The sequence below is a fragment of the Morone saxatilis genome, unplaced genomic scaffold (genome assembly GCF_004916995.1).
Source record: "Morone saxatilis isolate NCDOM2014 unplaced genomic scaffold, NCSU_SB_2.0 Contig17, whole genome shotgun sequence".
Lineage (NCBI taxonomy): Eukaryota > Metazoa > Chordata > Actinopteri > Moronidae > Morone > Morone saxatilis.
In genome coordinates, this window is record NW_023339729.1 from 9,307,718 (window position 1) to 9,321,429 (window position 13,712).

A 13,712-nucleotide genomic window follows, 5' to 3' on the forward strand; every position below is an offset into this window, starting at 1 on the left:
CATGTGTAGGGATGAGAGGTAAAAAGATGTTATCCTGTCATTGTAATCATGAACAACCTGTGAATGTCCCTAAATTACTACTGCTGTCTCCATGTATGTTTGAATGAAATTGGAAAAGCAAAACTATTGGTTAAAAACACATTGCACAAACAAATACTTTTTGTGTGTTATATTTTGTTGAAAGCATGACATTCAGGTCAAGACATGGCCAACAAGACCACGAAGAACCCTTGACAACAACAACAACAACAACAGTCCAGTCATAACAGATCTTACTCCATATGGCCAGAGAATTCTGTACAAAGCTATGCCAAGGATCCTACATGTAGCTATTCCAGTCAGAACGAAAGGACACAGTCATAAATTCATTTGTCATGCTCACTGACTGTAATTGCTGAAAAATGTAGCTAATTTAATTTCTATATGGTGTTTTTAATACTTTTCAGTGGTTATAAAATGTCATTGCTTGAATGGAGTGCATTCAGTTTAATGTCTCTGGTTTATCTCGAGTCTGACAATTAAAAAAATAGCCTTTTTGACAACAGACATAAATACATGATAGGAGGGCAAAATAGTTCATCATGATCCCCTAAATGTAATTAAAGTCACTAAGTAACTAATTGCTGCTTCTCCATGTTTAGTTTGCACTCTGGGAACAGTTAGTAGCCCTCTACCTAATGACCTGAGAGGCCAATATATCATACAGTAAAAGACAGTCAGAGATGTATTTTGGTCCTAAGCCATTGAGAAATAGACAAGCAGCAGATTGCACACGGGAAGCCAGTGAAGAGGATTCATTTCATTGTTTACAACGCAAGGTTGTAGAATGAAATTCACACAGTAGTTCCCTTTATGCTACTTTAAAATAAGAATAACAACAACAACAATAATGAATGATTAATGAGTCATAAAAATATATATTAATTTCTATGATGAATTATGATGAAGCTCCTTGGTTTTGCTGACATTGAGCAGTCGGTTGTTTTCTGGGCAGCACTCTGCAAGATGATTGATATCCTCCTGATATGAAGTGTCACTGTTGTTTGGCCAATCCGGCTGATGATCCTGGTGTTATCTGCACACTTGACAACAGAGTTGTGTCCATGTAGAGGGATTCAGTCATGGGTGTACACAGGTTGGTAGTTGTTTACTTTTTAGGTACAGGGACGATGGCGGCTGTCTTGAAGCAGGTGGGAACATCTTGCCTATGACAGTGGTGTGTTACAAATGCCAGTAATTACATCAACTAGCTGATTAGCCCATGTTTTTTAGTACATGGCCAGGAATGTTATCAGTGTATCACTGTGGACAGCAGCTGATCCTCTGGATCCTCTGCTGATCTTTGAGTGGATCAAAGCGAGCATAAAATGTGTAGCTCATCTGGTAGCGTGGCCTCACACATAATGGGGGCGATCCTGCTTCTGTAGCCTCTGATGTTTTGGATTGCCTGCCACATGTCTTTGGTGTTGTTGTTGTTGGGGTCTCCGCTTTTCCTCCTTGATGCCAGCTTTCAGTCTTGCTCTGGCAGTGCTGTAGGCTTCCTTGTCACTTGACCGAAAGGCAGAAGTGAACTGGTGTGATGTGTTCAGTTTTCTTTGTCTTTGTTAGGACTCTGAGTAAGTTGTGAGAGGGTTTTTGGGGCAACCTGAGAAAAGACCATCTAAAGGAGAAGGCTAGAGTGCTAGAGTAAGCAATAATTGTTGTAGACAGAACATTTACAGTGTTAATTCCAGCTCAAGTTTTAACAATATATTAGTATTGTTTTACTCACACAATGGTGTTTTTAGCCACCATAGAGGGAGTAATAATAGAGTTTTGTTGTTTCTGTATTTCAGGTGAAAAAACAGTGGAAGCCAATATGGAATATACTGAACTGTTATAAACCCTGCATTTATTGACTTTACCTTTATAATTACCTCTCCTACACAAGACACACACAACTCAGTTTAGCCTTACAAGCTGTTTTTCAATATTGTCCTTAGCTGCTTTGTTAAGTCACTTCAGTTACTTTTCTCCAGGTGACCATGTTCTTGTGCTGTGCCACCATCCTGGCCATCATCCAGTATTGTAACTTCTGTCAGCTAAGCTTTTGGATGCGCTCAGTCCTGGCCACTGTTACAGGGGTCGCCTTGCTGCTGTTGCTGTACAGCCCCTTTCACAGGTACAGGTGAGCGCTTTTTATTTTCACACAAATACTAAATGCAAATACACTTGTGTGTGCATATACACACCCACACATAGTTACACTATGCACGCTATGCATCTCACATTTCATTCAATTTTAAAGACTCCAGTCTGAGCTCTAATAAGTTCATACAAATGAAATATGCAAACACGGATCATCCTGCAGTTCTACAAAATAGGCCACAGTAGTCATTTATAGCTAGGAATTAAGAACACTATGTGAACACTCAAATTTACAGCTTTGTGTTTGACGTGTACTGTATCCTCATCCACCTCAGTCTTTGATAGCCATAAGTTTGGGCTCCAAATACTAAGTCATCAATAGATTTATACATTAATTCATTATTCTCAAAAATGTGTAATTTACCCAGTTGGTTTGGTACTACATACCTTTATCTACCTGTTCTTCAACCAGGAAAGATGATTTAATCTGATCTGTATTATATATGTCAATTCATGTGTCTGTGTGTGCGTGTGTGTGACCCTTTCTTTCTCTTGACTGACACCACTCCCGTCGTCTTTCAGCTCCAGTAATAACAGCTCGCCAGTTCATGGGTGAGTGTCTCCGTGGAAACAGAGGGGTTTGATGGATGAGTGACATTTGAAGGGTCAACAGGGTCAACAGCTCTCTTTTATATTTTTCATAACTACAGCTCTCTCTGGCTTTTACTCATTCTCATGCTTTCCTGCTCTTTATTCCCCTATCCTTCTCTCTCTCTTCCTCTGTGCACCAGCAGTAATGGCTGCTAAATGTCACTAGTGGTGGAAATGACTCATACAGCCTGTGTTGGCTTGAATTTTGTATGAATGTCACGAGTTAACAAACTACACCACTGAGGAGAAGAGAGGGCTGGAAAAGACCCAGTTCAGATCAGTTATCATTTTGATTGGCAGACGTTTCTCAAGGCATACAGGATAAAAAATCTGCTTGAATCATACTTGAGCACACAGCTGTTTTAACAGAGTATGCTTATATGTACACTTGTGGTAATGCTAAAGTAATTACCTTAAGGCAATATTGTGGTTGCAGTGTGTACATTGTTCCAGGTACACCTTTAGATAAAAAATAAACTGACAAGAGAAAGTACATTTCTCAGTGTTTGCTGTGTGTTTTGTTCACTGTTTCAATGGTCAGATTTTTGCTTAATGAGTTAAGATTGAATTAGCAGTCTGCATTCCTAGATTATAATTTTATCCCTCTACTTCCACTTCAGTTAGCGATTTCCCACATCTCTCACAATGCTCTGTGACAACAACCCCAGGATAAACATGTTATTTTCAGTCAAAGATTAACATATGGACATATAGGTGGAGCTAAGTAGTCAACTAGTTGTGAGCATTGGGTGTGATTTATTGAGGCCAGTTGAGAAACAAGTATTTCTGTGTTCTTCTGGGTGAATTCAGGGTAAAGCTGCAGATCTAAAATGACACTCATTAATTTTTTCATTTCATCATGATGTCATGTCATCTACATGTAGCTCACACCACCTCACAAACTCATTTGGGCTAAGAAATACAAACTCAAACACCACTGGCTGCAAAGTGTGCCAGTGGTTATGTGGTGGATTCTCCAGCCTCCCTTTCCTCTCTTCTCTTAATCCAGTTAATCACCCTCCTGTTCTGGTGCACCTTTGTTAAGTATCCTTGTGTTCAGGTTAAACCACTCTCACATTTCTTCTGTTCTCCCCATTTTCTCACTCAGACTGAACATCTCCACATCCAATGATGGTAGTGCAGCATTAGTAACTCCTGACCCTACCCAGCGACCTCTTGACCTTCTGGTCCCAGAGGCTGTCCTGGCCTTCTTCTTGCTTCTTCTCCTGGTCTGGTTCCTCAACCGCGAGTTTGAGGTCAGCTATCGTCTCCATTACCATGGCAATGAAGAGGCTGACAAACACCGCTCAAAGATCCAGATGATGCGAGACCAGGCTGAGTGGTTACTTGGCAACATCATCCCTATCCACGTCGCTGACCAGCTCAAGGTTTTTGTAGTTGTTGAAACAAAAATATCAGACTTAGTTATGAAGGCATAAAAAAAACTTTTCTGTCATCTAGAACATACCATTTTTAAAGAAATTCAAAAATACATTCTTAGTAACTTTCTTAACCATTGTATCGTAGCTATCATTGTAAATATATAGATATTTTAGTGATCAGAATATTTCAACACATTTCATAAAAGTTCTCTCATTGTTTCCTCAGGTGACCCAGAGCTACTCCAAGAACCATGACAGTGTGGGTGTGATCTTCGCCAGTATCGTAAACTTCAGCGAGTTTTATGAAGAGAGCTATGAGGGTGGAAAAGAGTGCTACCGCGTCCTCAATGAGCTCATTGGAGACTTTGACGAGCTCCTTCGCAAACCTGAATTCAAAAGTGTGGAAAAAATCAAGACAATCGGTGCCACATACATGGCAGCGTCGGGACTGAATGTCCGGCAGCTAGCTGAGAATGATGAGGACTGTCCGCACGCTCACCTGAGGGCACTTTTCAACTTTGCCCTGGAGATGATGGGCGTCTTGGACGACTTCAACAAGAACATGCTGGGTTTTGGTTTCAAGCTCCGTATTGGATTTAACCACGGGCCGCTGACGGCGGGCGTGATCGGCACCACTAAGCTGCTCTATGACATCTGGGGAGACACGGTCAATATTGCCAGCCGCATGGACTCTACTGGCGTGGAGTGTCGGGTGCAGGTGAGCGAGGAGAGCCACGCTGTGCTCAGTGCCATGGGCTTAGAGTTTGATTATAGAGGCACAGTGAATGTTAAGGGCAAAGGTCAAATGAGGACCTTTCTGTACCCCAAAAGTGGGGAAAGTATATATCAGGATCGAACGGAGCAGGGCGCCAGCGTTGGACCATCGTCCATGGCATCAACAGCCAATAAGACTGTTGCCCAAGCAGCAGCTATTCCTCCCTCTTTTTCCTCCTGTCCCACTCCTCCTTCTTCCTCCTCTCTTTCCGCACTCCCTCCTCAACCACAAAGCGCTGTAAAGCCCTCAAGAGCAGGGCCTGAGACTGTCCAAGCTAACTCCACAGAGGTGAGGGAGGAAGGATATAGGGACGCTCCACTCCTCCCCGGGCAGCCTCCTGCCACAGCTCTACACCTCCCTCCCCACTCTGAACTAGGTCCAGAGCCTAGCGTTGCACAGGTGCCCTCCCAGGTGCAGCCTGCTCCTCTCGCACTTCAAGAAGAAGGGGATGAAGAAGAGGAGGCCAACGAGCTAACAAAACTCAACGAGGAGTTTTACGCTCGTCTCTGATCCCTCGTCTCCTCTTCCTCTGTCTTCCGTCCCCCTGCTGCCCCCAGCATCTGCTTCTCCAGGACTGACTGCAGGCATGGGCAGGATGTCCCTTCCCTTAGGCATGGGCCAAGAGTCTTCGGCACGGATGAAGACGAGGGAGTTTATCTGTCCAACACAAACAGTGGCTACAGGGCTATAAAAATGGCTACTAGCGTCTTTCATGGGGATGTTGCCTTGAGTGCTGGGGTGGGTTAGACCTGTGTTGAGCACAGCAGTGTATAGGGGAGAAAGCTGAAAGGGGTTCAGAGGGAAGGAAGTGTTGTTGATGTTGTTCATGGTGTTTTTTCTTATTCGTTTTTGTTATTAAGTGCCTTCAGGACTAGAACAGTGAACGAACAAATATGAATACTGAACAAAGTTTCAACAATCTTAGACTACGGAACATGCTGTGGTTTCTTATGCCATGCTTTTATTTTCAATGCAAGTATTTCTTTAAACAAATCATTATTGTTGTGCCATATCATTTGTTTTAACTTGATCAAAGTCTTGACCTTACTTAAAGGAAAATAATTTTAGATTCTATATAAGTGCCAGTGCAGCATGATGGGCTGAGCAGGGAACTATGGGAAGAATGAGGGAATCACATGAAGCAGTGTTAATTTATGTATTCTGCTTTGATATAAGGGCTTAATACAGTATTCATTTGTGCTAGAGTCTCGGTAAAAAGGGACATGCTATGAAGCAGGCTGCATAGATTTTAGTTTGTGTAGCAGCTAAATGCACATTTTAAGCACAGGTCTTGCACAGTGTTTTCTCGACCACTTGTATTTGGTAGTTATTACATTGAAATAGCTTTTAAGAAAGTTTAAACAGAGCTCTTGTCTATCACAACAAGTACAATCAAAAGCACAAAATCAAATAAGATAAGGGAATATAGATTTGGAAGAAAGGGTGTTTTTAATAAGTGAGATCATCACAAAAGCAGGAAGGCACTTTAAATATACTTAAGTGATACTCCACACAAGATGTGTCTTCTGAGTATGAAACATTCCCTGTAGACCTGAAAGATGGGTGTAAAAAAGGTTGTAGTTTGATCCTAAATGGAGCACAGTGAGAAGGTGAGATCAGATTGAAGTGATGTTGGATTCCACTGAAAGTTCTCAAACCAATCCTGCAGCATATTCCACTGATCTGCCGTCCCTCTGCATGCTTAGTGGGTTCCAGTTTTATATCCACCAAAGTATGACTGAATACTCTTATTCAGTGTTCTTTCACGACCCGGTCTGCTTTTTCATTGGCCAGAACCTCTCCATTGGAGCTCACTCATTGGCTAGACTGAATCTGTCTGGTTAAAAGAGCAAACTACAAACTTGTTACACCTTCATATATTCGATATTTTTGTTAACAAATCCCGTGAAAAGACCAAAACCAATTGTCGTTTTTGCCTTTTTTCAATTATAGCCTGCCGTAGAGTAATGACAGGAAACGGAGGGAAGAGGTTGGGAATGACATGCAACAAAAGTCCCAAGCTATAAATGAAACGGGGGACGTTGTAGTTCATGGTTGCACTTTAACCTCTAGGCCAGCACTGCAGTACACAGACAATACTTGTTAGTAAGATTAATTGATTGTTGGTTTCGGTATTTTCATCAGATTTGTTACCAATCGGAAAAATACACCAAATGAACCCTTTTAAAACTTACAGCGGGGTGCGAGTTTGATATTTTGAGTGGAGTATCACTTGAAGTGGGACTGTGAGGGACAATCACTGTGTAGTTCTTGATAGATGATAGGGTGGTCCACATTGCTGTTGGTGAAAGTGTCAGAGCACAGATCAAGTAAAGTTTCTACAGTACTGTGTGTAAAACCTCAGACTCAAGTTTTGTGACGTTCCATTCGTTGCCTTCATTACCAGAAGAGAAAAACAAACATTGGTCAGTCCATCAGTATATATTTATTCAGTAGTTAAGTATTGTCTGCCTTTAGCTGTGTGATTTGCTGTTGAAGGGGTGGGACTTTTAACTTTATCCTGTCACAGCCTTTATACGGAGGGGGCCCTCTACTGTATCAATATACTTAAATTGTGCCACTTTAATTGAGTGATCTCTAGGTGCAGTGCAACCTAAACTAGCTGATTGTTTTGTGGTGCCTAAAAGTATGACTGTATTTTTTGAGTATTTTGGTTTTCAGAAAGGGTTTTTTTTTTTTATCAATGCTGTTTTCATAATGAGGATAGATTATGATTGTATGTTTGAAGAAAATATGCTTATTGTGCAGGTTTTGCTGCAATTGTTTTTTTTGACAAATTCCATCCATTTTTATTTTTTTTGCTCTTTTCCAGTTCTTTCCTTCTGTCATTGACCGGTCACTTGGGATAGTGTGGTGGTGTTCCCATCGAATAGCTGGCACCTCTGTAGTTCTCTTTGCTCTTAACTCACTTCATGCTTGGTGTTCACTCCTGAAAGCACTTGTTTCTCCCTTGTACTTTGTGTGTGTGTGTATGTGTGTGAGAAAGATATTTTGTTTTTTACTCTGAGTCAGTAACACGGAAGAGATCACTGTAATATGATGCAAAAGGAGATCAGTCAACTACGTGGCCACTGTTTAACTGTTATTTTGCTGTTGCTGCCATATCTGTGTTACACAAACAAAGCTAAATTGTTTAAAATTGAAAAAAATAGAAGACCTTTAAATTTGAAACCTGTATAATGATCCTGAAAAACACACATCACAGCCACATCTTTTAGTGACAGGTCAACATTTAGGCTAAAGAATCTTGCCATGAGAAGTTATGGCCACACACACAGATACAGAGTTGACATGTAAAAGGAGGAACCATTTCCATCCGAGGAATAAAAGGCCATTGTGCACTCCCAACATACACAACCAGTGCCTTTTGAATTAGGACTATGTTTAATCAGCGTGTGTGAGCTATGATTATTTGCATCAAATAATCATGATTGTTCAAGTAGCATAAGTACCTTGAAAATCCAAAGAAGCTTCTCCAGAAGCCGTCAGTCTAGATTGAGATGCAAAAATAGCTACATGAGATCTGCTTTGTTGACTGAAATCTTTTTCAGAGGCACATCTCTTCTCAACACGCTGAAGTCTGCCAAACCTAATAAACCATACCATGGTAAGTTATGAAAACAGATGAGAACATCGGGTATGAAATTTTGAAAAAAAGTTCTTGTTTTTTTCCCCACATTTTTCCACATTGCCCTTCTGCCTCACGTTGTTAGATAAACCTCGGTGATCTTAAGGTCATGTTGCTGTAGGCCCCAGCATGCACAAGAGCGACAGACACAAGCCATAGCAGATTTCGAGATGGGGGACTCCACAGGTTGATGGGCACACCACCTCTCCAGTAGCACACATCTGTACACACGTATAAATAAAATATTAGAGTGAACACTGCTGGCTCTGTTATCTGTGATACAGTAGGGGGAGAAGGCTGTGTGATGTTTGCATGGAAACGAATGAGCAAATGTTCTTCTTTGCTAGACACACTACATGTTTGATTCTGCACCATGCTATCATCCTTTTATTTCATTTCAGTATAATTATTTCTATAATTATGTTGAACATTAAGCATGTGTTGACAACACGCAGGATTCTTCAAATCACTTTTATTTTTTACCATTTAAGCTTACTTGGACTTTGTCCTTCTCTGACAGTGTATTGATGGATGATGTGTGTATGACGAGATTTATTTTCATTTTGGCCCTACAAGTCCAGCGCTCCAGTTAAACAATGCAATCAAGAAAACAGCCAAGTACATTGAGGAGAAGTTTTTAGACATTCAGTCATCCCTTTTTGTTGAAGAAGTTTGATTCTGCTTTGTGACAGAACAATAAGGGAGAGGCATAACGGCACAGCGTTTTATTAGGACTTGTTAAAATCATCACAGCAAAATAGCATTGCCTAATCACTCATTTAAATGGTGACAGCTCTACATCTTTTCATTATAAATTGTCTAGTAAATTCAACCCATATGTGTTTTTTATTACACTGGGACAAAAAATTAGACAGTTGTGTTTGATTTAAAATCTTTGTGTATTTGTTTTGTTCATGAATGAGATGTATTATGTATGTTTTGTGCACATTACCCATGTATCATTTATCAACACATGATCGTAATCTGTACACATTTGCACAAAGCACTCAGTGTTTGTACATATGCAGTTATTTTATGTCACATATGATTTTTTTATACATGTGCATGTGTCAGATTTTGCCAGAAAACAATGAAACATTGACGCGTATTATCAAATTGATTCAATGTGTGTCTATTTGAGTAAGTGTGAGTGTTATTATTTTATTACTCAGTGTGTGAGAAATAAATCTCCGAGCAGAAAACAGTTGAGTGCGCTGTGAAGTATAAAAAGAAGATGAGTTCACGTCAAACCATGTGCAAATTCGCCTGACAAGCAGACTAAATAGCCATTTTGTTTTGTTTTTAAATTTGCTGATTAAATCGCTGATGTGGTTTGGAATCAGTCTATATGCATTTTGCAGGTTGGCCAAGTTGGAAGGCATCCAGATAGTACCATTAAGGTGGAGGCCTTTTTGATCATCAGGCAGTGACTAAAGTGCAGCTTATACAGTATCATATTATATCAGTAGTTATTCACTTTGAGCAAACAGAAAGTAAAGTAAGCTGTTTTGTTTGTGTATATGTGTTGTAGCTGTGCTTATCTGCAGGGAGCACGTGCACAAACCTTTGCTTTACTTTTCTGATCCCCAAAATCAAATTATCATTATTTTAAAAAATCCAGATCCTGTGAAGTGTTTACCAGATTAAAGGATACATAATGTGAATCCAGGTTATAATATACCTGCCTTTTTAATTGTTTTAAAACTTTTAAATGAAAAAGACAGGTAACTATACCACCATTAGGTGAATCTACTTGTGTCATAACTTTTTAACTCATAAAATAACATTAAACACAAGACTATAATTAAACATTAAACATTATTCTTAAATATTTTATTTCACTCAACATTTTAAGATGGATATTTCATATTACATTTCATATATAGTGTAACTAGAATGTACTTGTATAGCTAACCTAAATGACTTACAAACGAATAAACTGGCTTGTAAATTGCTTGTATGTGTCTCTGGCGGTGCTGTAGCGCCCCCAGCGGCGAGCAGGAGCGGTGTTTTCACGTAGGGCGTGATTGCGCGGCCCCTCCCCCTCCACGGCCGATCTGGAAAAGAAAAAAAAACTTTTTTGTATCGAAGGAATCAACAGCCGCCATCTTGTCGTGGCTCGGAATTAGGATTTCGGTCCAACACTGGTTTTTACGTAGAAATCGAGCATCCTTACCGCGATATGACAGCGTCCTTCCCCCGAAAACGACATCTTAACATCGACTCGGAGACATTTTGTGCGAAAAAACGGGAATTGGATCGGTGGTCGTCGGGCAGAAAAGCTCCGTATATCTGATTTCCCCTTCAGAGTGCGGCGATTCAGCCCCTGTCGCCGTTCGGGAGCAGTATTGTTTACCGTGGGCAAGCGGAGACCAGGTCGTGACTTTCGAAGTGGTTTTCAAAAACACAGCATTTTTATGCAATTGTGCATTTTTGTGGAGCTTCGCGCGATTTTTGCATGAAGAAATTTGACGTCACGCAAAATGGGTACTTGGATCATCTAGAAATTACGACCTTTCCCCCGGACTGCACCGCAATACCGCTGTTTACTGGACTGTCACTCTGAAGTTCGGTTCTTTACATGGGGACATTTTTATTTCGGGTTATTTAACGACCATAATGTGGGTGTTGGGTGTTGGATTATCATGGGGTGAATGGCGGTGGCGAAGCGGGGCGCTATTGCATCTCTTTTAAAGACTGTGACTCTCTCAGCGAGCAGAGCAGCAGCTAACGCTAACTGATAACTTAGCTGGTAGCAGCCAATTAGCTAGCTATTAGCCAGTTAGCTCACGTTAGCAGGCTGCCAGCTTGCTAATGCGCTAAACCGGGAAGGCTCGGGCTGATAGAGCAACTTCCCCGTCATAAGGCAATCAACATTATCAACTTAAGCAACCGGCCGGACAACATAGCAACTATGTCTGAGAACCTGCTGGAAACCGGACCTCCCAGCTCAAAGCGGGCGAAGCTGAATTCACCTGCCCTGTCAGCGTCTGATGGACCAGGTAAAGGCCTCGATACCGTCTGCACATGTAAACACCAGTGTCGTTACACACTTACACATCACAGTTCAGTGTGACATCGCCTCTCAGGTGTGTGGACCACCTGTGCAGGATGGGTTGAAGTCACCAGGTCAGCTGGGTGTGCTGAGCTGTCTGTCGGTAGTGTCTGTGGTTTGGGTCTGTAATTGGGGATGACCTAACGTTACTCTGGACACTCAGATGCCAGTTTATTAGGAACCCTTGCTTCTTCCTGATAGTAGTGCTGGCATAGAGCCTACCTCCGTGAGCTGTAACACTGAACACTGTCGGAGATGATAAAGTTGTCTTGCAGCGCTGTTGGTGTAAGTTGTAATGTTTGAGCTAATGATGGAGCTACAGTGATGTCTCAGACCCTCCTCTTGCATACTCAAGTAATGCAAAGTTTGCTCCCCCCCCCCAAAAAACCATCTGGTTCTAAAATCAGAGGCCACTTGTGTTGATAGTTTACTGTGCATCAGAAACCGATGTGTAATATCGGCAGACTGGCCCTTCTAAAGCAGATCCATTAATGTGCAGAATGAATGGAAAGGGCTTTTATGGATTCTGGTGGTTTCATGGTATATCACAGTCGATGTGTAGGTTTATAGCGGCTGGACATATACTATAGAAACATTTTGTTGTTGTCATGTAAACACTTTGATACAACCCGATGTAAAGAATTGTTATTGTACAAACTGCACAGTAAAACAGAACGAAGAAGGAACGTTTTCCAAACCAATCAAATGTTCTATTACACAAGAAACACATACAGCAGTGGTTTCAGCCAAACAATGGGGTGGGTGGCGGTATATGAAAAATCCTGATCAAAAGGGAAATTTAAACCAGTATACCGGTTCATCTGGTATACACAGCACTACGTTCAGAGTTCAGGTTGGTGTAGTGTAGTGATCAGGTGTGCCAGCAAGAGAAACCGGGTGACGGCCAGTGTTTGATATTGATTTGGTGCTCAATCCAGCTACTAAACATGAACTGGTGCACATGATCGCAGTGATCTCGTGGCCACAGAACCCCCGAGCGACCGTACGAACCCGTACGTCATTCAGATTCTGACTGCCATTTTGATTGTGCAGTAAATATTGTTCTTGCTGATTGCGTTACACTTTGTGCGAGGTTCATCTGACATTTCTCTGTAGTCACATACACTTGAATTCATGTGTTGGAATACATAATAGAAATCTACATGTAGGCTCTGTGACAGCACTTATGGCTTTCTGTTTAGTATCTTTACTGCGTTTAGTTTTAGTTTGAAGACAAATGGACATTAACACAATTTCTGCCTTTGTCAAAGAATAAGATAAGAGCCTGACTGTAAAACTAACACCTGTTTTTAAGGGGAAACAACATACACTATATGTTTATTGTGCTGTATGAAAAACATTTTACACGTTTGTTCCATTTCAGTAAATGAAAAACAAACTAAATTAGGTAGTTACTGATGGAGTAAACATTAGAAAACATACTTAAACACTCTTGTCATGCTCTTGGAAGAAAAACAAAACAGATTTCCTCTTTAACTTTTTGGAAACATTTTCTGATATGAAAACATGATATTCTGTGAAACTTGTTTCTTGGCCGCTGACTTGACGGATGACTTCCTGATCCATTTCTAAAGTAAATAGGTTGTTAGGAATGTATTTCGTTGGTGGCAGCAAAACATGTAACATTAGCTGGCAGACAGCTCCTGTAGTTTCAACTTGATTTACTCACTTTGGGGACTTGGGGTGCAGCGGTGCTCAGGAGGCGCGGTTCGGTTCATACCCTGGTTTAGGAGTCCCGGTGCGAGTTCGGTTCAATGTGGGAAAAACAAAAGCATGTGGATAGATTCTTTTAATTTATTTTGAACATACAGTAGTGAAATCATCTTGGTAGCGTTTTGCCCAAAAGCAACTTTTGGTGTGCTCCTTTCAGGATAAAAATATGGAACATTTCTGTATTAAACTGTACATTGATCAGCCAGAACATTACGACCACCTGTGCACGCTGGTGGTCGTAATGTTCTGCAGACTGTGACGCTCTGTGTGTTCTGACTCCTTTCTATCAGAACAGCATTCACTGTTTCAGCAGTTTGAGCTCCAGTAGCTCGTCTGTTG

At 41.1% G+C, this 13,712-nt stretch overlaps 2 protein-coding genes across 4 annotated transcripts in view; both read left to right on the forward strand.

Moving 5' to 3' along the window:
* adcy9 (adenylate cyclase 9) overlaps nt 1-9,788 on the forward strand; it is a 38,547-nt gene extending 28,759 nt beyond the window's left edge. The window contains exons 8-11 of one of the 3 annotated variants that reach the window (XM_035660999.1): nt 2,019-2,167; nt 2,710-2,739; nt 3,887-4,166; nt 4,387-9,788. In XM_035660999.1, coding sequence (XP_035516892.1) covers nt 2,019-2,167; nt 2,710-2,739; nt 3,887-4,166; nt 4,387-5,445 — 1,518 coding nt within the window. In that variant the 3' untranslated portion in view covers nt 5,446-9,788. The remainder of the gene's footprint in view (nt 1-2,018; nt 2,168-2,709; nt 2,740-3,886; nt 4,167-4,386) is intronic. The other 2 variants (XM_035661000.1, XM_035661001.1) reach the window with 2 other exon arrangements.
* Nucleotides 9,789-10,655: 867 nt separating this feature from the next.
* crebbpa (CREB binding protein a) overlaps nt 10,656-13,712 on the forward strand; it is a 41,722-nt gene continuing 38,665 nt past the window's right edge. Inside the window, exon 1 of the mRNA XM_035659609.1 lies at nt 10,656-11,586. Within this exon, the coding sequence (XP_035515502.1) occupies nt 11,499-11,586 (88 nt within the window). The 5' untranslated portion in view covers nt 10,656-11,498. The remainder of the gene's footprint in view (nt 11,587-13,712) is intronic.